The following is a 24,923-nucleotide window of genomic DNA, read 5'->3' on the forward strand; positions in this document are numbered from 1 at the left end:
GGAATTTTCTGCCACAGAAGGTAGTTGAGGCCAGTTCATTGACTATATTGAAGAGGGAGTTAGATGTGGCCCTTGTGGCTAAAGGGATCAGGGGGTATGGAGAGAAGGCAGGGATGGGATACTGAGTCGGATGATCAGCCATGATCATATCGAATGGCGGTACTGGATCGAATGGTCTACTCCTGCACCTATTTTCCATGTTTCTATGTCTATGTTTCCATCTTAAACATCCTTTTCAGAAGGTCACAAAATGCTCCGCCACTCACTGTTAATTTTGAAAACAAATTAAGTTCTTATGTTGCAACATAAGAAGAAGAGCAGAGCAAAAGATGAAGCGTACAAATTAGCCAGAAAAAGCAGCCTACCAGAGGACTGGGAGAAATTCAGATTCCAGCAGAGGAGGACAAAAAGCTTAATTAGGAAAGGGAAAATAGATTATGAAAGAAAACTGGCAGGGAACATAAAAACTGACTGCAAAAGTTTTTATAGATATGAGAAGAGGAAAAGATTAGTTAAAACAAATATAGGCCCCGTGCCGTCAGAAACAGGTGAATTGATCATGGAGAACAAGGACATGGCAGACCAATTAAATAACTACTTTGGATAATGTGGATAAATGCGAGGTTATCCACTTCGGTGGCAAAAACAGGAAAGTAGACTATTATCTGAATGGTGGCCGATTAGGAAAAGGGGAGATGCAACGAGACCTGGGTGTCATGGTACACCAGTCATTAAAAGTAGGCATGCAGGTGCAGCAGGCAGTGAAGAAAGCGAATGGTATGTTAGCATTCATAGCAAAAGGATTTGAGTATAGGAGCAAGGAGGTTCTACTGCAGTTGTACAGGGTCTTGGTGAGACCACACCTGGAATATTGCGTACAGTTTGGGTCTCCTAATCTGAGGAAATAAATTCTTGCCATAGAGGGAGTACAGAGAAGGTTCACCAGAATGATTCCTGTGATGTCAGGACTTTCATATGAAGAAAACTGGATAGACTTGGCTTGTACTCGCTAGAATTTAGAAGATTGAGAGGGGATCTTATAGAAACATACAAAATTCTTAAGGGGTTGGACGGGCTTGATGCAGCAAGATTGTTCCCGATGTTGCGGAAGTCCAGAACAAGGGGTCACAGTTTAAGGATAAGGGGAAAACTTTTAGGACCGAGATGAGGAAAACATTTTTCACACAGAGAGTGGTGAATCTGTGGAATTCTCTGCCACAGAAGGTAGTTGAGGCCAGTTTATTGGCTATATTTAAGAGGGAGTTAGATGTGGCCCTTGTGGCTAAAGGGATCAGGGGGTATGGAGAGAAGGCAGGGATGGGATACTGAGTTGGATGATCAGCCATGATCATATTGAATGGAGGTGCAGGCTCGAAGGGCTGAATGGCATACTCCTGCACCTATTTGTTATGTTTCTATGTATGAACCAAGGTCATACAAATATCAATGTGATAGAGTAGATAATGTGTTATCACCTTTAATGCAGAGAAAGTATGTGCCATCAAAGGAGAAATTGGGGAAGGTGTGTTGTGATGGGACGTATTCAATAGAAATCTCAACCTTCTCCACTGATTCCAATTGACCTGCTGTGTAATTCCAGCATATTGAGATTTTCTAATTCTTATTTGAGATTTTCAACATCTGGATTTTCTTACTTTTTGAGAAGTTGTTCAAAACGTGGTCGACTGGTAAAGTCGAATGGACAACATGGCAAATCCGTCGACTGGTAAGGTAGAATGGAATCGGAATGGCCTCTCTTTCAGAAAGGAAAGAAGGCCTCACGTTTTCCTTGGTAGTGACTATCGATGTGGAAGTATAAAATATCAATGCTGAAATTGCTGAACATTTCCAGCGATTTTAGCTTTATACAAAAATAGATACATTATGCATCCCAATTATCCTTCTCTGAAATATTATTATTACAGTACATGATTATGCAAAGAACAGTAATGCATCTCATGATTATATATTTTAAATGAATGTAATCTAGATTGTAGAAACATTCTAAAATTTAGAAGTCACTGCAATGAAATAATTCATAATGGTGAGAACGGTACTGTCAGTTCCAAGGCAAAATCATATACTTTTGGATATCCAAAGTTTGAAAACAATTTGCCCATGGGGTGATAAAACTTTGCAGGTGTTTCTTTCTGCTGTTAAGTATTTCCTCAGTTATTAGACATTTAAACTGAACACTGAATTATCAATGTTAATAGGTATGCGTGGAAGCAGAAGTGAAACAGCAACATCTACACAAACTCCAACATCAATCCAAACCGAATATTGTAGTCCAACTAATTTACTAGTGGTGAGTTGCATTATCTGTCATAAAAATAAATATGAAAGAAATGTGAATGATAAAATATTCTATCTTCCATCCAGACAAAATTCATTTTATCTGATTGCTAATTTTGCACCCTTTCAGTGAGAAATGGGAGCATTTTATTTCTGAGAAAAGTGTGCAATTATATAATCAATATATTAACAGTCAATCTCATTTAGTTGCTATTAGCAATTAAACAAAGGATCATACTTCAACTAGGGTACAAATAACTGCATAAAACTGGTTGAAGACAAACTTTCCCTGAAATCAGCGGAGTTTACTATGTGTTGGATATAAACTTATTCAAAGACTTAAAATATTGAATGTAGTTAATACCTTAAAATTGGAACCTCTTAAAGTTTCCCTCAACTTTCTTTACATTTTCAAACTCAATTTAACTCTTATTCCTACTTCCATGCCAAAGTGTATGTCCTCAGTCTTTCCCATTGCTGCAAAGAGACCAAATACAAAATGGATTAACAACATCTTATATTCTGCTCAAGGCAATTACAATCCAACAGTATAAACACTGAATTTGCCAACTTCAGGTATCCAATTTGGTTTTTAAAACACAAAGTGTGGCATAATTCAGTTCGACAGGCATCTCGGGAGAACATGAATAGGCAAAGTTTTGGATCAGGACCCTTCTTCGGGCTGATGTCAGAGGAGGGAGAAAGAGTTGGGGTGGACAAAGCCTGGCTAATGATAAGTGGATTACAGTATAATTTTGATCAGCTAGACAATTGGGTCAAGGAATGGAAAATTTAGTTTAATTCAGATGAGTGGAGTTGTAGCATTTTGGGAAGTCAGGCCAGAGCAGGACCTTCATAGTGTGCAGTGGCGTCTTGGGGCCTTGGGGAGCATTGCGGAGCATAAGGATTTATTGGTATAACGGCGTAGTTTTAAGGTGAGACAGGGAAGATTTAATAAGAATCTAAGTGGTAACTTTCTCCCACATGGTCGGTGTATGGAGCGAGCTACTAAATGAAGTAGTCGAGCCAGGAACAATAACATCTTTAAAAAATATACATTTAGAAAGGCACACGGATCGGAAATGTTGAGAGGAATATGGGCCAGGCACGGGCAAATGGTACTAGCTTAGGATGGGGGATCTTTGTCGGTATGGATCAATTGGGCCAAAGGACTTGTTTCCGTTCTGTATGGGTCTGTGACCAACGTAGTTTCCTTTTAATTTAGCGTTGCAAATAGATATTACTAGATTAAGTGGGACCATTTGGGCCCCTGTCACACAAGAGACTTGGTCCCCCAACGCAATATTCCACCACTCACCCATAGCCCCCAACTGCACAGGCGCAGCTCATTTCTCTTCATCCCTTGCACTCTTTCTCCCTCCTCCGTAGCAATGATGAGCGGGAAGCAAGAGGATTGGGTAATGTTTAAAGAACAACAGTAGAACTAAAAAGACAATACCGGGAGAAAAGATGAGGTACGAAGGTAAGCTAGCCAAGAATATAAAGAAGGATAGTAAAAGCTTCTTTAGGTATGTGAAGAGGAAAATATTAGTTAAAACCAAAGTTGGACCCTTGAAGACTGAAAAAGATGAATGTATTATGGGGAACAAGGAAATGGCAGATGAGTTGAACTGGTACTTTGGACCTGTCTTCAATAAGGAGGACACAAACATTCTTCCTGATAGAGGATTGGCCAGAGGATCTGGGGTGACGGAGGAACTGAAGGAAATCCACATTAGGCAGGAAATGGTATTGGGTAGACTGATGGGACCACAAGCTGATAACTTCCCAGGGCCTGATGGTCTGCATCCCAGGGATTGGAGGGTAGCTAATGTTATCCCACTTTTTAAGAAAGGTGGGAGAGAGAAAACAGGGAATTATAAGCCAGTTAGCCTGACATCGGTGGTGGTGGTGGAAGATGCTGGAATCAATTATAATAGATGAAATAGCGGCACATTTAGATAGCAGTAACACAGGATCGGATGGACATTCAGGATCAGGAGTCAGCATGGATTTATGAAGGGGAAATCATGCATGATTAATCTTCCAGAATTTTTTGAGGATGTAACTAGGACAGGGGAGAGCCAGTGGATGTAGTGCACCTGGACGTTCAGAAAGCATTTGATAGGGCCCCACATAGGAGATTAATGGGCAAAATTAGGGCACATGGTATTGGGGGTAGAGTGCTGACATGAATAGAAAATTGGTTGGCAGACAGGAAACAGAGAGTAGGGATTTACGGGTCCCTTTCACAATGGCAGTCAGTGACTAGTGGGGTACCGCAAGGTTCGGTGCTGGGTCCACAGCTATTTACGATATACGTCAATGATTTTAATGAAGGGATTCAAAGTGACGTTAGCAAATTTGCAGATGACACTAAGCTGGGTGGCAGTGTGAACTGTGAGGAGGATGCTATGAGATTGCAGGGTGACTTGGACAGGTTGGTGGAGTGGGCAGATGCATGGCAGATGACGTTTAATGTGGATAAATGTGAGGTTATCCACTTTGGTATCAAAAACAGGAAGTCAGATTACTATCTAAATGGCATCTAGTTGGGGAAAAGGGAAAGTACAACGGGATCTGGGGATCCTTGTTCATCAGTCTATGAAAGTAAGCATGCGGGTACAACAGGCAGTGAAGAAAGCGAATGGCATGTTGGCCTTTATAACAAGAGGAGTCGAGTATAGGAGCAAAGATGTCCTTCTGCAGTTGTACAGGGCGCTAGTGAGACCACACTTGGAGTACTGTGTGCAGTTTTGGTCCCTAATTTGAGGAAGGACATTCTTGCTACTGAGGGAGTGCAACCTAGGTTTACAAGGTTAATTCCCGGGATGGCAGGACTTTCAAATGCTGAGAGAACGAAACGGATGGGCTTGTACACTCTGGAGTTTAGAAGGATGAGAAGGAATCTTATTGAAACATATAAGATTGTTAAGGGTTTGGACACGCTAGAGGCAGGAAACATGTTCCCGATATTGGGGAAGTGTAGAACCCGAGGCCACAGTTTAAGATAGACAAAAATGCTGGAGATACTCAGCGGGTGCGGCAGCATCTATGGAGCGAAGGAAATGGGCAACGTTTCGGCCCTCTCTCTCTCTCTCTCTCTCTCTCTCTCTCTCTCTCTCTCTCACCCCCCTCTCGCTCACCCCCCCCTCTCTCTCACCCCCCCCTCTCTCACCCCCCCCCTCTATCTCTCCTTTTTCTCTCTCTCTCTCTCTATTTCTCTCCCCGCTCTCGCTCTCTCTCTCTCCCCTTCCCGTCCCCTAAACACCCTTCCCCCCCCCCCCTCCACCCCTCCCCTCCACCCCTCTCCTACCCCCTTCCCTCCACCCCATCCCTTCCCCCCTCACCCTCCTTTCCCCTCCCTTTCCCCCTTCCCCCCCATACTACCCCTTCCTGTCCCCCCATCTCAGCCCCCTCTATCCCTCTCGCTCCTCCCTTCTCTCTGTCCTCCCATCTCTCTCACCCCTCCTCCCACCTCACCCATCCCTCCTCTCCTCCTCCTCCCCTTCATGCCCCTCTCCCTCTGTCTCTTGCCCTCCTGTCTCTGCCCACCTCTCTCTGTGTCTCCCCATTCTCTCTCTGCCCGCACTCTCTATCATCCCTCCCCCCGGCCTGTCTAGAAACGCCTGCGAGTTGGGGGCTATGTGTCAGTGGAATAGGTGGTTATTGGGTCAAAGGAGCAAATTAATAATATTCATATAACATCAAGGGGGGTAGTTAGCGTGTGTGTGGAGGGGTAGTTAGTGTACGTGATGCCGCATGCCCCCCCCCCCCTCCCTCGCAACCACACTTTGGGGGAACAGACCCAACGGGTGCTGCAATTGGTATTGTATCTATTAAAAGTGTTATGTGTGTGTGTGCACGCGTACGTGCGTGTGTGTGGTTTTGCATGTGAAACATATCTCCCCAAAAACCAGAGGCAACAACGCGGAGATTTTTACAATTTCGGTAGGGATTGATCTTATGACTTCAGAAATCCACTCCTGTCTAGATTTCCTCAATTATTTCCCCAGATTTTGAATAAAATTGTTCACAAAACATCAACATTTTTTAAAATCGAACTGCTGCATGGGTCAGTGCCACCTCACAGATGTCCGATCACAATGGATCTCATTTACATATATGACATCACAATGGGACAGGTGTGGGAGATTGGAACCTACACGTGGTCCCACTAAAACCAAACTGCTGCATGAGTCACAGTGCGATCTCACAGATATCACAATGGGACAGGGAAAATCAGGTTGGTTCAAGACCCCAAGAAAAAGAGTTTGTAGAATGCCTCCGAGATGGATTCTTAAAGCAGCTTGTAATGAAGCCGACCAGAGAAAAGACAATTCTGGATTTAGTGTTGTCCAATGAACCAGATATGATAAACAGAACTCGAGGTAAAGGAACCGCTTGGAGGTAGTGATCATAATATGATTAGGTTTAATCTGCAATTTGGGAAGGAGAACGTTAAATCGGAAGTGGCAGTGATGCAGTTGAACAAAGGGGACTATGAAGGCATTAGAGGGGAGCTGGCCAAAGTAGACTGGAAAGGGATCCTAGGAATGACGGTGAAACAGCAACGGGAGGAATTTCTGGGCATAATCCGGGAGAAACAGGATCATTTCATTCCAAAAAGGAAAAAAGATTCTAAGGGGAGTAGGAGGCAACCGTGGCTGACAAGAGAAGTTAGAGATAGAATAAAACTAAAACAAAAGATGTATAACACAGCAAAGAGTAGCCGGAAGCCAGAGGATTGGGAAACTTTCATAGGACAACAGAAGGAAACAAAACGGGCAATACGGACTGAAAAGATGATGTACGATGGGAAGCTGGGCAGGAATATAAAGAACGACAGTAAAAGCTTCTTTAGATATGTTAAGGGAAAAAGAGTAGCAAAGTCAAATGTGGGTCACTTAAAGGCAGACACAGGTGAAATTATTATGGGCAACAAGGAAATGGCAGAAGAGTTGAATAGGTACTTCGGATCTGTCTTCACTAAGGAAGACACAAACAATCTCCCAGATGTACTGGAGGACAGAGGATCTAAGGGGTAGAGGAACTGAAATACATTTTCATTAGGCGAGAAATAGTATTGGGTAGGCCAACGGGACTGAAGGATGATAAATCCCCTGGGACTGATGGTCTGCATCCCAGGGTCCTCAGGGAGGTGGCTCTAGAAATAGTGGACGCATTGGTGATCATTTTCTAATGTTCAATAGATTCAGGATCAGTTCCTGTGGATTGGATGAATAGCTAGTAGAAACATAGAAACATAAAAAATATTTGCAGGAGTAGGCCATTCGGCCCTTCGAGCCTGCACCGCTATTCAGTATGATCATGGCTGATCATCCAACTCAGTATCCTGTACCTGCCTTCTCCCCATACCCCCTGATCCCTTTAGCCACAAGGGCCACATCTAACTCCCTCTTAAATATAGCCAATGAACTGGCCTCAACTACCTTCTGTGGCACAGAATTCCACAGATTCACCACTCTGTGTAAAAAATGATTTTCTCATCTCGGTCCTAAAAGACTTCCTCCTTAACCTTAAACTGTGACCCCTTTTGGAGGATGTGACAAGTAAAATGGATGAAGGGGTGCCAGTGGATGTAGTGTATCTAGACTTTCAGAAAGCCTTTGATAAGGTCCTGCACGGGAGACTGGTGACCAAAATTAGAGCACATGGTATTGGAGGTAGGCTGTTGACATGGATAGAAAATTGGTTGACAGACAGGAACCAAAGAGTAAGAGTGAACGGTCCATTTCAGAATGGCAGGCAGTAGCGAGTGGAGTGCCGCAAGGCTCGGTGTTGGGGCTGCAACTGTTTACCATATATATTAATGATTTGGAAGAGGGAATTAGGAGCAACACTAGCACGTTTGCGGATGACACAAAGCTGGGAAGCAGTGTGAACTGTGAAGAGGATGTTAGGAGGTTGCAGGGTGACCTGGACACATTGAGTGAGTGGGAGATGCGTGGCAGATGCAGTATAATATAGATAAATGTGAGGTTATCCACTTTGGTCGCAAAAATAAGGGAGCAGATTATTATCTCAATGGGGACATGTTAGGTAAGGGGGAGGTACAGCGAGACCTGGGTGTCCTTGAAAGTTCAATGTCACTGAAAGTTGGCGTGTAGGTACAGCAGCAGGCAGTGAAGAAAGCAAATGGAATGTTGGCCTTCATAACAAGAGGATTTCAGTATAGGTTAAGAGGTTAGAAACATAGAAACATAGAAAATAGGTGCAGGAGTAGGCCATTCAACCCTCATGTTTTCCTCATCTCAGCCCTAAAAGTTTTCCCCTTATCCTTAAACTGTGACCCCTTGTTCTGGACTTCCCCAACATCGGGAACAATCTTCCTGCATCTAGCCTGTCCAACCCCTTAAGAATTTTGTACGTTTCTATAAGATCCCCGTCAATCTTCTAAATTCTAGCGAGGACAAGCCAAGTCTCTCCAGTTTTCTTCATATGAAAGTCCTGACATCCCAGGAATCATTCTGGTGAACCTTCTCTGCACTCCCTCTATGGCAAGAATTTCTTTCCTCAGATTAGGAGACCCAAACTGTACGCAATACTGCAGGTGTGATCTCACCAAGACCCTGTACAACTGCAGTAGAACCTCCCTGCTCCTATACTCAAATCCTTTTGCTATGAATGCTAACATAACATTCGCTTTCTTCACTGCCTGCTGCACCTGCATGCCTACTTTTAATGACTGGTGTACCATGACACCCAGATTCTCGTTGCATCTCCCCTTTTCCTAATCGGCCGCCATTCAGATAATAGTCTACTTTCCTGTTTTTGCCACCAAAGTGGATAACCTCACATTTATCCACATTATACTGCATCTGCCATGCATTTGTCCACTCACCCAGCCTATCCAAGTCACCTTGCAGCCTCCTAGCATCCTCCTCACAGCTAACACTGCCCCACAGCTTTGTGTCATCCGCAAACTTGGAGATGTTGCATTCAATTCCCACGCCAAATCATTAATATATATTGTAAATAGCTGGGGTCCCAGCACTGAGCCTTGTGGTACCCCACTAGTCTCTGCCTTCCATTGTGAAAAGGACCCGTTTACTCCAACACTTTGCTTCCTGTCTCCCAGTCAGTTCTCTATCCACATCAATACTGAACCCCCAATACCGTGTGCTTTAAGTTTGCATACTAATCTCTTATGTGGGACCTTGTTGAAAGCCTTCTGAAAGTCCAGATATAACACATCCACTGGTTCTCCCTTATCCACTCTACTAGTTACATCCTCGAAAAATTCTATTAGATTCGTCAGACATGATTTACCTTTCATAAATCCATGCTGACTTTGTCCACTGATTTCACCACTTTCCAAATGTGCTGCTATCCCATCTTTAATAACTGATTCTAGCAGTTTCTCCATTACCGATGTTAGACTAACTGGTCTGTAATTCCCCGTTTTCTCTCTCCCTCCCTTTTTAAAAAGTGGGGTTACATTAGCTACCCTCCAATCCTCAGGAACTACTCCAGAATCTAAAGAGTTTTGAAAAATTAACACTTAGCATATAACAATTACAGCACGGAAACAGGCCATCTCGGCCCTACAAGTCCGTGCCGAACACTAATGCATCCACTATTTCTGGGGCTACTTCCTTAAGTACTCTGGGATGCAGGTTCTTCTGCAGTTGTATAAGGCTCTTGTAAGACCACATCTGGAGTATTGTGTACCATTTTGGTCTCCTAATTTGAAGAAGGACATCCTTGTTATTGAGGCAGTGCAGCTTAGGTGCACGAGATTGATCCCTGGGATGGTGGGACAGTCATATGAGGAAAAATTGAAAAGACTAGGCTTGTATTCACTAGAGTTTATAAGGATGAGGGGGTATTTTATAGAAACATATAAAATTATAAAAGGACTGGACCAGCTAGATGCAGGAAAAATGTTCCCATTGTTGGGCGCGTCCAGAACCAGGGGCCACAGTCTTAGAATAAAGGGGAGGCCATTTAGAACTAAGGTGAGAAAAAACTTTTTCACCCAGAGGCTTGTGAATTTGTGGAATTCCCTGTCACGGAGGGCAGTGGAAGCCAAATCACTGCCTGGATTTAAGAGAGAGTTAGATCGAGCTCCAGGGGCTAGTGGTCAAGGGATATGGGGAGAATGCATGCACGGGTTATTGATTGGGGATGATCAGCCATGATCACAATGAATGGCGGTGTTGGCTCGAAGGGCCGAATGGCCTACTCCTGCACCTATTTTCTATGTTTCTATGTAACACCCAGATCTCGTTGTACTTCCCCTTTTCCTAGCTTGACAGCATTGAGATAATAATCTGCCTTCCCGTTCTTGCCACCAGAGTAGATAACCTCACATTTATCCACATTAAACTGCATCTGCCCACTCACCCAACCTGTCCAAGTCACCCTGCATCATCGGAGCATCCTCACAGTTTACACTGCCACACAGCATTGTGCCATCAGCAAATTTGCTACTGTTAGTTATAATCCCTTCATCTAAATCATTAATGTATATTGTAAATAGCTGCTGTCCCGGTACCGAACCTTGCGGTACCCCACCAGTCACTGCCTGTCATTCTGAAAGGGACCCGTTAATCCATACTCTTTGTTTACTGTCTGCCAACCAATTTTCTATTCATTTTAGCACTCTACCCCCAATACCATGTGCTCTAATTTTGCCTACTAATCTCGTATGTGGGACCTTATCAAAAGGTTTCTGAAAGTCCAGGTACACTGCATCCACTGGCTCTCTCTTGTCCATTTTCCTCGTTACATCCTCAAAAAATTCCAAAAAAAAAGCCAAGCATGATTTCCCCTTTGTAAATCCATGCTGACTCAGACCAATCCTGTTACTGCAGTCCAAATGTGCCGCTATTTTATCTTTTCGAACTGACTCCAGCATCTTCCCCACCACCGTATCAGACTAACTGGTTTATAATTCCCTGTTTTCTCCCTCCTTTTCTTAAAGAGTGGGATAACATTAGCTACCCTCAATCCACAGGAACTGATCCTGAGTCAATAGAACATTGGAAATGATCACCAATGCGTCCGCGAATGCGAGAGCCTCCTCCTTAAGTACCCTGGGATGCAGACTATCAGGCCCTGGGGAGCTTTATCAGCCTTCAGTCCCATCAGTCTACCCAACACCATTTCCTGCCTAATGTGAATTTCCTTCTATTCCTCCGTCACCCTTGGTCCTCTGACCACTACTATATCAGGAAGATTGTTTGTGTCTTCCTTCATATAACCATATAACCATATAACAATTACAGCACGGAAACAGGCTATCTCGGCCCTACAAGTCCGTGCCGAACAATTTTTTTTTAATTCCCCTTAGTCCCACCTGCCTGCACACTCATACCATAATCCTCCATTCCCTTCTCATTCATATGCCTATCCAATTTATTTTTAAATGATACCAATGAACCTGCCTCCACCACTTCCACTGGAAGCTCATTCCACACCGCTACCACTCTCTGAGTAAAGAAGTTCCCCCTCATATTACCCCTAAACTTCTGTCCCTTAATTCTGAAGTCATGTCCTCTTGTTTGAATCTTCCCTATTCTCAAAGGGAAAAGCTTGTCCACATCAACTCTGTCTATCCCTCTCATCATTTTAAAGACCTCTATCAGGTCCCCCCTTAACCTTCTGCGCTCCAGAGAATAAAGACCTAACTTATTCAACCTAACCTTGTAACTTAGTTGTTGAAACCCAGGCAACATTCTAGTAAATCTCCTCTGTACTCTCTCTATTTTGTTGACATCCTTCCTATAATTGGGCGACCAAAATTGTACACCATACTCCAGATTTGGTCTCACCAATGCCTTGTACAATTTTAACATTACATCCCAGCTTCTATACTCAATGCTCTGATTTATAAAGGCTAGCATACCAAAAGCTTTCTTTACCACCCTATCTATATGAGATTCCACCTTCAAGGAACTATGCACGGTTATTCCCAGATCCCTCTGTTCAACTGTATTCTTCAATTCCCTACCATTTACCATGTACGTCCTATTTTGATTTGTCCTGCCAAATCCAGTTTACCACACCTTCATCCAGATCATTGATGTACGTGACAAACAACAAAGGACCCAACACAGATCCCTGAGGCACCCCACTAGTCACCTGCCTCCAACCCGATAAACAGCCATCCACCATTACCCTCTGGCTTCTCCCATTCAGCCACTGTTGAATCCATCTTGCTATTCCTGCATTTATACCCAACAGTTGACCTTTCTTAACCAACCTTCCATGAGGAACCTTGTCAACGGCCTTACTAAAGTCCATATAGACAACATCCACTGCTTTACCCTCGTCAATTTCCCTAGTAACCTCTTCAAAAAATTCAAGAAGATTAGTCAAACATGACCTTCCAGGCACAAATCCATGTTGACTGTTCCTAATCAGACCCTGTTTATCTAGATGCTTATATATATTATCTCTAAGTATCTTTTCCATTAATTTGCCCACCACTGAAGTCAAACTAACAGGTCTATAATTGCTAGGTTTACTCTTTGAACCCTTTTTAAATAATGGAACAACATGCGCAGTACGCCAATCCTCGGGGACTATTCCCGTTTCTAATGACATTTGAAATATTTCTGTCATAGCCCCGACTATTTCTACACTAACTTCCCTCAATGTCCTAGGGAATATCCTGTCACGACCTGGAGACTTATCCACTTTTATATTTTTCAAAAGTGTCAGTACTTCTTTTACTTTGAACCTCATAGTATCCATAGCTACTCTACTAGTTTCCCTTACCTCACATAATTCAATATCCTTCTCCTCGGTGAATACCGAAGAAAAAAAATTGTTCAATATCTCCCCCATCTCTTTTGGCTCTGCAGATAGCTGTCCACTCTGTCTCTCCAATGGACCAATTTTATCCCTCGTTATCCTTTTGCTATTAATATAGCTGTAGAAACCCTTTGGATTTACTTTCACCTTACTTGCCAAAGCAACCTCATATCTTCTTTTAGCTTTTCTAATTTCTTTCTTAAGATTCTTTTTACATTCCTTATACTCCTCAAGCACCTCATTTACTTCATGCTGCCTATAATTATTGTAGATCTCCCTCTTTTTCCGAACAAGATGTCCAATTTCCCTTGAAAACCAGGGCTCTTTCCAATTTTTACTGTTTCCTTTCAACCGAACAGGAACATAAAGATTCTGTACTCTTAAAATTTCCCCTTTAAATGTTCTCCATTTCTCTTCTACATCTTTCCCATAAAACAAAATGTCCCAGTTCACTCCTTTTAAATCATCTCGCATCGCATCAAAGTTAGCCTTTCTCCAATCAAAATCTCAACCCTAGGTCCAGTTTTGACCCTCTCCATAATTATATTGAAACTAATGGTATTGTGATCACTGGACCCGAAGTGCTCCCCAACGCATACCTCCGCCACCTGTCCTGTCTCATTTCCTAACAGGAGGTCCAGCACTGCCCCTCCTCTAGTAGGTACCTCTATGTATTGCTGCAAAAAACTATCCTGCACACATTTTACAAACTCCAACCCATCCAGCCCATTTACAGAATGTGTTTCCCAGTCTATGTGTGGAAAGTTGAAATCTCGCACAATCACTACCTTGTGCTTACTACTAATATCTGCTATCTTCTTACATATTTGCTCTTCCAATTCTCGTTTCCCGTTTGGCGGTCTATAATACACCCCTATAAGTGTTGCTACACCTTTCATGAAGACAGATCCAAAGTTCCTGTTCAACTCGTCTGCCATTTCCTTGTTCCCCATAATAAATTCACCAGTTTCTGTCTTCAAAGGACCCACATTTGTCTTAACTAATTGTTTTATCTTCACATACCGAAAGAAGCTTTTACTTTCCTCCTTTATATTCTTGGCTAGCTTACCTCTGTACCTCAACTTTTCTCCCCATATTTCCTTTTTAGTTATCTTCTGCTGCTCTTTAAAAGTTACACAATCCTCTGGCTTCCCGCTCATCTTTGCAATGTTATACTTCTCTTTTATTTTTATACTGTCCTTAACTTCCCTTGTCAGCCACGGTCGTCTTTTACTCTGCTTAGAAAAGGTGTTCCTTACCTGGGGTAAATTCACCCCCCGGGGATAAAATTTGCCTACCCAGGAGGTAAATTTGTTGAATCAGGATTTGTTAAAAAAAAGTATTTTATAATGTCGCCTTTGTTGGTTGCTTTCTTAAGGTAGAAGTGTAAACTCGAATTACACAACATAAAATTTACTTTCGAAAAGTTGCCAGAGGGTAAACTGGAAGAAAAAGGTTGGGAACCCCTTCCTTCAAAATCTTTCTGCCTCTTTCAATGAACTGATCCTGCACCTTCTGTATTGTTCCCAGAAATACCTGCCATTGCTGTTCCACTGTCATCCCTGCTGGCATATCTTTCCAGTCGACTTTGGTCAGCTCCTTCCTTATGGCTCCATTGTCCCCTTTGTTCAACTGTAATAATAATAATAATAATACATTTTATTTAATGGGCGCCTTTCAGACATCCCACGGACACCTTAACTGTAACATGGGCACCTCCGATTTACCCTTCTCCATCTCAAATTGTAGATTAAAACTTACCATATTATAGTCACTACCTCCTAATGGCTCCTTTACTTCGAGTTATCAAAAAATACGGTTCATTTCACAACACTAAATCCAGAATTGCCTTCTCCCTGGTAGGGTCCAGCACAAGAATCCATCATGGAGGCACTCCACAAACTCCCTTTCTTGGGGTCCAGTAGCAACCTGTTTTTCCCAGTCTGTCGGCATGTTGAAATCACCCATAACAACTGTAGCATTACCTTTGCTGCATGCCAATTTTTACTCTTGATTCAACTTGCATCCAATATCCAGGCTACTGTTTGGGGGCCTGTAGATAACTCCCATTAGGATCTTTTTACCCTTCGAATTCCTCAGTTCTATCCATACCGACTCTACATCTCCTGATTCTATGTCACCCCTCGCAAGGGAATGAATTTCATTCCATGCCAACAGAGCTACCCCACTCCCTCTGCCCACCTATCTGTCTTTTCGACAGGACGTATACCCTTGAATATTCAGTTCCCAGCCCTAGTCCTCTTGCAGCCATGTCTCTGTAATTCCCACATCAAACTTGCCAGTGGATAGGTGGTTTACAAGAATGATTCCAGGAATGAGTGTGTTAACATATGATGATGTACGTTTGACAGCACTGGGCCTCTATTTGCTGGAGTTTAGAAGGTTCAGGAGGGACCTCATTGAAACTTACAGATTAATGAAAGGCATAGATAGAGTGGATGTGGAAAGCATGGTTCCACTAGTGGGAGAGTCTAGGACCAGGGGTCATAACCTCAGAATTAAAGGGCGCTCTTTTAGAAAGTTGAGAAACTTCTGTAGTCAGAGGGTTATTCATCTGTTGAACTCATTACCGCAGAAGGCTGTGGAGGCCAAGTCAGTGGATATTTTTAAGGCAGAGATACATAATTCTTGATTACAATGGATGTCAAGAATTATGGGGAAAAGGCAGGAAAATGGGATTAAGAAGCAGAGATCAGCCATGATTGAATGACGGGGTAGACCCGATGGGTGGAATGGCCTTGTTCTACTGTAACACGTAAACTTGTGGATTAAATCAGATCTCCTAGATTATGCTCCATCTGCCAACCTCTTGCATATTCGCTTAACCTATCTATATTCTTTTCCAGGCTCTTTGTTACTTCCTGATAATATGCTAACCCACCTATCTTTATATTATCAGCAGGTTTGGTTATTTGGACTCTTCATCAAAGCTATTGATATGGATTGTATATAATTGAGACTGCAGCACCAATCCTTAAAATTACCCCACAAGATTATCCCATATTTGGCCAACTCCACTTTCCATTCCATGTACCTGCTTAAATATCTTTTAAATGTTGTTATTGTCCTTGCCTAAACTTCTTCCTCTGGCAGCTCATTCCATATACTCACCACCTTGTGTGAAAACATTACACTCAGTTTCTATTAAATCTTTCCCTCACTTAAACCTATGCCATCTAGCTCTTGATTGCCCTACCCAGTGAGGCAGTGGTAGAGTTGCTGCCTTACAGCGCCAGAGACGTGGGTTCCATCCTGACCATGGTTGCTTGTCTGTACGGGGTTTGTATGTTCTCCTCATGACCTGCGTGGCTTTTCTCCGATACCTTTGGTTTCCTCCCACACGCCAATGACGTACAAATTTGCAGGTTAATTGGCTTGGTATAATTGTAAATTGTACCTGGTGTGTGTAGGATAGTGTTAGTGTGCGGGGATAGCTGGCTGATAGGGTCTCGGTGAGCCAAAGGGCCTGTTTCTGCACTGTATCTCTAAACTAAACTACCCTGGGAAAGAGATGACCTGCATTCACCCTATCAGTTCTCCTCATTGTACAGCTCCATAAGATCACCCCTCAACATTCTGGGCCCCCAAGAAATAAAGTCCTGGTCTACCCAACCACTCTCTATTGTTCAGACCCTCAAGTCCTGGTAACATCCTCATAAACCTTCTCAGCACCCTTTTCAGCTTAATGACCTCTTTCTTGTAGGAGGGTGTCCAAAACAGAAAACAGTACCGCAATAGTGGCCTCATCTAATGATGTACAACAATAACGTAATGCACCAACTTTTATACCCTGACAGATTATGGCCACTATACCAAAGGCCTTCTTTACCACCCTTTATTTTTCGCCACTTTCAAGGAACTATGTGAACTGTGGATGTGGAGAGCATGTTTCCACTAGTGAGAGAGTCTAGGATTAAACATTCTTTTTTGAAGGAGATAAGAAGGAATTTCATTAGTCAGTGTTGAATCTGTGGAATTATTTGCCTCAGAAGGATGTGGAGGCCAAGTCATTGGATATTTTTAAGACATAGATATATTCTTGATTCATAAGGGTTATGGGGAGAAGGTAGGGGCATGGGCTATGAGGGAGAGATAGATCAGCCATGATTGAAGGATAGAGCAGACTTGATGTAGATTTGTAGACTTGATATTTTTGTAATTTTGTCAAATTTCAGTCTGATAATGTTGTGTTGTGTAAACTACTTTCACTATGTTAAGATGCTTTGTAAGTGCAAGTTGTTATTTCTGATGCTAATAATTAATCATAATCATCTTTGCAAGATTGAGAACATCAAATTGTTTTATTGGGTAAGGGATTGAAAATAAGGGATGTAATGCTGGTCAATGCATTTGGAGTATAGTGAGCAGTTTTGGGCCACATTTCAGAGGGAGGATGAGTTGGCGTTGGGGAGATCCCGAGGAGGTGGATCCAAGAGATGATTGGGTTAACACATGATGCCATATTTGCAATAAATTAAGTGAACTAAACACACCAGACAACCACAACGTGGCCTTTCCACATAAAGCTTTGAAGCCAAGTAACAGATTGGGAACTACTGACTACACATGGCATTAAGATCACAAAGATGGCAGCAAAATTCAAGATAATTTTTGCTTCCTAATAGAGGCGTAGAATAATTCGGCAATGTGATGCCTTCAACCATTTCAGGATATATCTATGTTCTCTCGCAAAATATTCACCACGTTGTTAGACTTTATCAATTGAGAGAGCGATATCATTCATTATAAATAATTAATTTCATTTTTAATTTTTAACAAATGTTTGGAAGCTTGTAACTTATTGCTGTAACCCAAACTATTGTTTGTAAATAAAACTGAAGCTTGGAATTTACTGATGTTTCCTACTTAGAAGATATTGCATTTCTACTATTGATATGTACTTTTTTTTCAGAAACATCCATCTGAACAACTTGCCATTACATGCAAAATACTCAAGAAGGCAATAGATAGCATAGCTACAGCTCGCTCGCTCGCTGCTTTACCAGATGGACATTTGTTGATTGACAATAATCTTTTAAAGGTAAAAAATAATCACTTATTGAACTCGAGTGATGAACATTTTGGACAAATCAATTTTGTGCTTGTTAAGAAAAGACTCCTAAGATTGCAAGATGCAGTGGCTGTGTTGAAGATATTAAAACTATTGAAGATACCATTGATTGAAATAATTTAAAGATTAATGGTTGATTTTAAAATTTTTCACCTGCTGGAAGCAGTATGCTAGATAGATAAAATGTTTAAGAAGGAACTGGAGATGCTGTAAAATCAAAGGTAGACAAAAATGCTGGAGAAGCTCAGCGGGTGAGGCAGCATCTATGGAGCGAAGGAAATAGGAAACGTTTCGGGTCGAAACCCTTCTTCAGACTGATGTGAGGGTGGGGGTGGGGGAGAAACAGGGAAGAGGAGGGGCTAGAGGGAGAGCTGAGAAGGGGAGGAGACAGTAAGGACCACCTGAAATCAAATGTCAATGTTCATACCGCTGGGGTACAAACTGCCCAAGCGAAATATGAGGTGCTGCTCCTCCAATTTCCGGTGGTCCTCACTCTGACCATGGAGGAGGCCCAGGACAGAAAGGTCGGATTCGGAATGGGTGCAGGAGGTAGCACCAAAGCAGTCGTCGATGTAGTGGAGGTAGAGTTTGGGGATGGGGCCCTGGTACGCCTCAATTGTTCCAAGTACCCTACAAAGAGGCAGGCATAGCAGGGTCCCATGCGCGTGCCCATTGCTACGCCTTGCATTTGGAGGAAATGGGAGGAGTCAAACGAAAAGTTATTAATGGTAATGACCAGCTCCGCGAGGAGGAGGAGAGTATCAGTAGACGGGGATTAGTTAGTTCTCCGGTCGAGAAAGGAATGGAGGGCTTTGAAAACCTCCTGGTGGGGGATGGAGGTGTAGAGTGACTGGACGTCCATGGTGAAGATGTGGGGATACGGGCCTAGAGAACGGAATATCTGGAGACGACGGAGAGCGTGGATTTTACCTTTCCCCCAAAATCCACAAACCTGACTGTGCTGGCAGACCCATTATTTATGTCTGTTCATGCCCTACAGACCTTATTTCCACATACCTCGACTCTATCCTATCCCCCCCTGGTTAAATCCCTCCCTACCTATGTTCAAGACACCTCAGACACTCCCCGTCATCTCCCCGTCATCTCCAGGAATTCCGTTTTCTAGGCCCCCATCCCCTCATCTTCACCATGGACGTCCAGCCACTCTACAACTCCATCTCCCACCAGGAGGGTCTCAAAGCCCTCCGTTTCTTCCTCGACCAGAGAACCAACCAATCCCCGTCTACTGATACTCTCCTCTGCCTACCGGAGCTGGTCCTTACCCTTAATAACTTTTCGTTTGACGCCTCCCGTTTCCTCCAAATTCAAGACGTAACAATGGGCACGTGCATGGGCCCCTGCTATGCCTGCCTCTTTGTAGGGTATGTCGAACAATCCTTGTTCGAGACGTACCAGGGCCCCATCCCCGAATTCTACCTCCGCTACATCGACGACTGTATTGGTGCTACCTCCAGCACCTACGCACAACTCAATGACTTCATCCATTTCACCATAAACTTCCACCCGGCATTCAAATACCCATGGACCATTTCCGACATTTCCCTACCATTTCTGGACCTCACTATCTCCATCGCAGGTGATAGACTTCTGACCGACATCCACTATTAACCCACTGACTCCCATGGCTATCTAGACTACTCTTCTTCCCACCCTGCTTCCTGTAAGGACTCCATCCCCTACTCCCAATTCCTCCGCCTACGCCGCATCTGCTCGCAGGATGAGGTGTTCTACACCAGGGCATCGGTGATGTCCTCATTCTTCAGGAAACAGGGGTTCTCCACTTCTACCATAGATGAGGCTCTCACCAGGGTTTCTTCCATACCCGTGACACTGCTCTCTCTCCCTATCCCCCCCCACTCATAACAAGGGCAGAGTCCCCCGAGTCTCACCTGCCACCCTACCAGCCGTCACGTACAACAAATAATCCTCCGTCATTTTCGCCACCTTCAATATGACCCCACCACGCCACATCTTCCCATCTCCTCCACTGTCCGCTTTCCGCAGAGACCGCTCCCTCCGTAACTCCCTGGTCCATTCGTCCCTTCCCATCCGGACCACATCCTCTCTGGGCACTTTCCCTTGCAAACGCAAGAAATGCTACACTTGTTGCTTTACCCCCCTTGACTCCATTCAAGGACCCAAGCAGTCTTTCCAGGTGCGACAGATGTTCTCCTGCACCTCCTCCAACCTCATCTATTGCATCCGATGCTCTAGATGTCGCTGAACTACATCGGTGGGACCAAGAGTAGGCTTGGCGATCGTTTCGCCGAACACCTCCACTCGGTTCGCAATAACCAACCTGATCTCCCGGTGGCTCGGCACTTCAACTCCCCCTCCCATTTCGAATCCGACCTTTCTCTCCTTGGCCTCCTCCATGGTCAGAGTGAGGACCACTGGAAAGTGGAGGAGCAGCACCTCATATTTTGCTTGGGCAGTTTGTACCCCAGTGGTATGAATATTGACTTCTCTAATTTCAGACCTTACTGTCTCCTCCCCTTCTTAGCTCTCCCTCGTGCCCTCTGGCTCCTCCTCTTCCTTTCTTCTTCCCAAACCCCTCCCCCACCCCCACCCTCACATCAGTCTGAAGAAAGGTTTTGACCCGAAATGGTGCCCGTTTCCTTAGATGCTGCCTCACCCTCTCTCTAGCATTTTTATCTACCTTCTGCTAGATAGTTAAAATGGCCTCTTCAATCCACCAATGCTGATCTTATTTCTTTTTTCCGGTTTGCAAATCAGGAAGGCAGTAATCCTTCGTCATCGTGGCTATCCCTCGAGGTCGAGGATGATGGTCTATGTTCTGTTGTTTTTATGGACTCTCAGGTGGCTTATGAGTTCAACCCTGGCTTTGCAGCTCCCAGAACGAAGACGACTGTGCATGTGTTTGTTTAATGTATACTTGTTGTTGCACTCCAAGAAGCACACGGTCCTTCACAAATCAATCAACTCATTCCAATGGCAAGGGAATAAGAACCAAGATGATTGGAGCTGATAGACCTGTTGCATCCTTCACAGCCGTTGAGTTCAAGATAACTTTGTCTGCCTGGTCTGAGGTTGAGTTCTTGTAGGTTGGATCGTTCTTAGTTTAGACCCTCATCCTCGACCTTACCGCCATGGGTGGCCGTACCAGAAGCTGGTGCTTCCGACGGCATCGCTCTCGAAATCATGGGGTCACGCAAGATATATAGAGCTGGAGATGGGATTTTGAAATATTTTTGTGCAAAAGCTATTGTCGTTTTCCACTGTCCTTTCTAGGGATTCTTTGGGATTCTAAAAGGGTAAATTGAAAAATAACCATTGCTGCATTCACCTCTTATGTCTTAATTTTACTGCAATGTAAAATTTATTTTGCTTTGGTTTCTGTAACAGGAACTTATTCAGCAACCAACTGGTGAATTAGATACAGATAAATATGATGAATTACAAAGAGAAGATCCTTACAAAAAAGGAGCTATCCAAACTCTTATCATGGATTTACATCTGGAAATTTTTCAGGTTTATTACAGAGTGGCATTTAAACTTTTGAGAATCAATTTTGGTTAGTTATTCTGATTACTCTGTGACATTTGATAGAGCATTATAATGTTGTTAATTTTGTAAAATTTAAAGTTTAAACCTAAGATAACATTTTTTGTGAAACTGAATCTCTTAAAGATATAAGCAGATCTGATATTTGTTGGCTTAGAGGGTTTTGTTAGGTCAAAAAAGGCTCCCACTGCTTTGTTTAGGATGGCACGGGGGGTGGAACCCAGAGTATATTGATTTTAGATAAAACGCTATCACTTATCAATTTTTGGCCAGGTGCAGAGAATTCTTCCCATCAATGAAAACTAAAAGTGTTATTAGTGTTCACTACTTCACAGCGCCATGGACCCGGGTTTGATCCTGGTCTCAGGAGCTGTCTATGTGGAGTTTCCACATTCTCTCTATGATAACATGAGCTTCCTCCAGATTCTCCAGTTTCCCCCCACACACCAAAGGTGCAGATGTGTAAGTTAATTAGCCTGCGCATGCAAAAGTGGGATAACGGAAAACTAGTGTCAATGGGTGATAGAGTAGACAATGGCTGAATGGTCTGTTACCATGCTGTATCTCTAAATTAAACTGTACTCAAACAGGCCTTTAAATGGGCTAAAGGGAGCCATGAAATGTCACTGGCAGGTTGGATTAAAGAAAATCCAAAATTTCGGGACAGCACAGAGGAAAGAGCTAGAGTTGCTGCCTTACAGTGCCAGAGATCCAGGTTTGATCCTGACTATGGACGCTGTCTGTACAGAGTACCATATTCTCCCTGAGACTGCATGGATTTTCTCTAGATGCTCTGGTGTCCTCCCACATTCTAAAGACGTCCAGATTTATAGGTTAATTGGCTTCTGTAATTTGTCCCTCGTGTGTAGGGTAGATTTAGTGTGAGGTTGGCTGGCGCAGACACAGTGGGCCAAAGGGCCTGTTTCCACACTGTATCTCGCAACTAAACTAAACATCATGAACAAGACGGTAACTAGAGAGTAGTTAGGAAGACTCGAGGATAAGGGAGGGTATTTATGCTTCAAGATGGACGATCGTCAGCCTGGCTTTGTCTGCAGAAGCGCATGTCTTTTCAACTTGAATTCGTTTTTTGAGGAGATGTCTAAAGTGATTGACGAGGGTAGGGCAGTGGATGTTCTCCACACAGATTTTAGTAAGGCATTTGATAAAGTTCCTGATGATAAGCTGTTCTAGAAGATTATGATTCATGGGACTGATGGTAACTTGGTCCTTTGGATTCAGAACTGGCTTATTCATAAAAGACAGATGGTGATGATGGGGAATGTTAGTATTCTTGATGTTTTATATATATGTTTAATCGCTGTGTTGCGATTTCCGTGAGAACGCCGCCACCTATAGCCATCATTTTTGGCCACCTTGCTCAGAGCCCCCCTCCCCCTTCCGGGACCGGATTATTTTTCCCATCGATGACAAATCAGAGATATTAATGTTTTTAAAAAATTCACCATTCTCTCTGCTGCCCCTACTGGAGGGAGGGAGAGGGACTATAAAACCAGGAAGTGGTGTGCCTCACTCAGTCTCTGCAAGATGGATGAAGCCAAAGGGTCACGTCGCTCTGAGCTCTGAATAACACTGAACAAATATCTACTCAACTGTGAGTCCCCTTAATGTGGTTTAAAAATGAAAATATGGTTTGTTTGAAGTAAAAACGCACTGCCTGCAAATGGTTGTTTGGGTGCTTTGGCTTGAAGTTAAAAGGCACTACTTACTGCAAATGGTGGCTTGGGTGCTTTGACTTGAAGTTGAAAGGCACTACTTACTGCAAATGGTGGCTTGGGTGCTTTGGCTTGAAGTTGAAAGACACTACTTACTGCAAATGGCGAGTTGGGTGCTTTGGCTTGAAGTTGACAGCCACTACTTACTGCAAATGGCGGCTTGGGTGCTTTGGCTTGAAGTTTAAAGGCACTATTGCAAATGCATTTACTTCCTGTTTGCACTGTATATTGATTTTAGATAAAACGCTACCACTTACGGGTGTAATTTTTGGCCATCTTACTCTGTTCCCCTCCGCTGAGCAGGTGCAGAGAATTCTTCCCATCAATGAAAAATAAAAGTGTTATTAGTGTTTAAAAAATATTGAGAATCTCTCTCCTGTCAATCACGCCATGAAGGCCAAACCTTTTCTGGTGCGAGGGGGAGGGGTTATAAAACCTGGAAGTGTGGGTGTGGCTCAGTCTCTGCATGATGGGGGAGGGGAAGGTCACGACTCTGTCTAAGCCTTGCACCCTGCTGAAAGTGGTATGAAACTGCACTTCAATTTGGTGGCCTTGGATCCAGCTTGAAATGGTATGAAACTGCACTTGAATTCGGTGGCCTTGCATCCTGTACAAAGTGGTAAGAAACTGCACTTGAATTTGGTGGCCTTGCACCCTGCTTGAAATGGAATTTCAAGGAATAGCCAATAGTCAACTGCCATCCCACCACCTGTGAGTGAGGTGCCAGCAGATCAGGCTTGAGGGACTGAGCTGCCACCCCAAGAACCCATACCAGCGCTCCAGAAAGCTCCCCCCACTGGCCACCAATATTGGAATTGGTGGACTCGAGGTGGAATATTGCATCGGGGGACCAGCCCTCCCATGTGAACATGGGACCCAACGGGTCCCACTTAGTCCAGTATATATTAAACATTACTCACGAACACACACATATATATATATATCTACATCTATATAGATATAGATATGTGTGTGTGTTCGTAATTTATGGATAACATCAGAATTATTAGAATTGCTGTCAATGCGGAAGGCTGTTAAAGGATACAGATGGATATAGATCAGTTACAGCGGAGAAATGGCAGATGGAGTTTAATCTGAGCAAGTGTGGGGTGTTGCACTTTGGGAGGTCAAATCTGATGGAAATGTATAAAATTGATGGCCTTTAACAGAAAGACACAAAATACTGGAGTAATTCAGCGGAACAGGCAGCATCTCTGAAGCGAAGGAATGGGTGACATTTCAGATCGAGACCCTTCAGTCTGATGAAGGGCCTCAACCCGAAATGTCACACATTCCTTCTCTCCAGAGATGCTGCCTGTCCTGCTCAAACCTTGTTTCTTCAGACTGAAGAAGGGTCTCAACCCTAAACGTCACCTATTCCTCCTGTCCAGAGATGCTGCCTGTCCCGCCGAGTTATCTTGAGGTTGGTCGGTACTGACCTGGTCGGCCGAAGGGCAGAGCCTCCAAAT

General features: G+C 43.5%; 1 protein-coding gene across 2 annotated transcripts in view; it reads left to right on the top strand.

Moving 5' to 3' along the window:
* Positions 1 to 24,923, top strand: part of LOC129707613 (cilia- and flagella-associated protein 54-like) — a 297,068-nt gene that overhangs the window by 87,834 nt on the left and 184,311 nt on the right. For both annotated transcript variants that reach the window (XM_055652738.1, XM_055652739.1), the window contains 3 exons: positions 2,217 to 2,308; positions 18,014 to 18,142; positions 21,560 to 21,728. In XM_055652738.1, coding sequence (XP_055508713.1) covers positions 2,217 to 2,308; positions 18,014 to 18,142; positions 21,560 to 21,728 — 390 coding nt within the window. The remainder of the gene's footprint in view (positions 1 to 2,216; positions 2,309 to 18,013; positions 18,143 to 21,559; positions 21,729 to 24,923) is intronic.

Source organism: Leucoraja erinacea, chromosome 22 (genome assembly GCF_028641065.1).
Source record: "Leucoraja erinacea ecotype New England chromosome 22, Leri_hhj_1, whole genome shotgun sequence".
NCBI classification, from domain to species: domain Eukaryota; kingdom Metazoa; phylum Chordata; class Chondrichthyes; order Rajiformes; family Rajidae; genus Leucoraja; species Leucoraja erinaceus.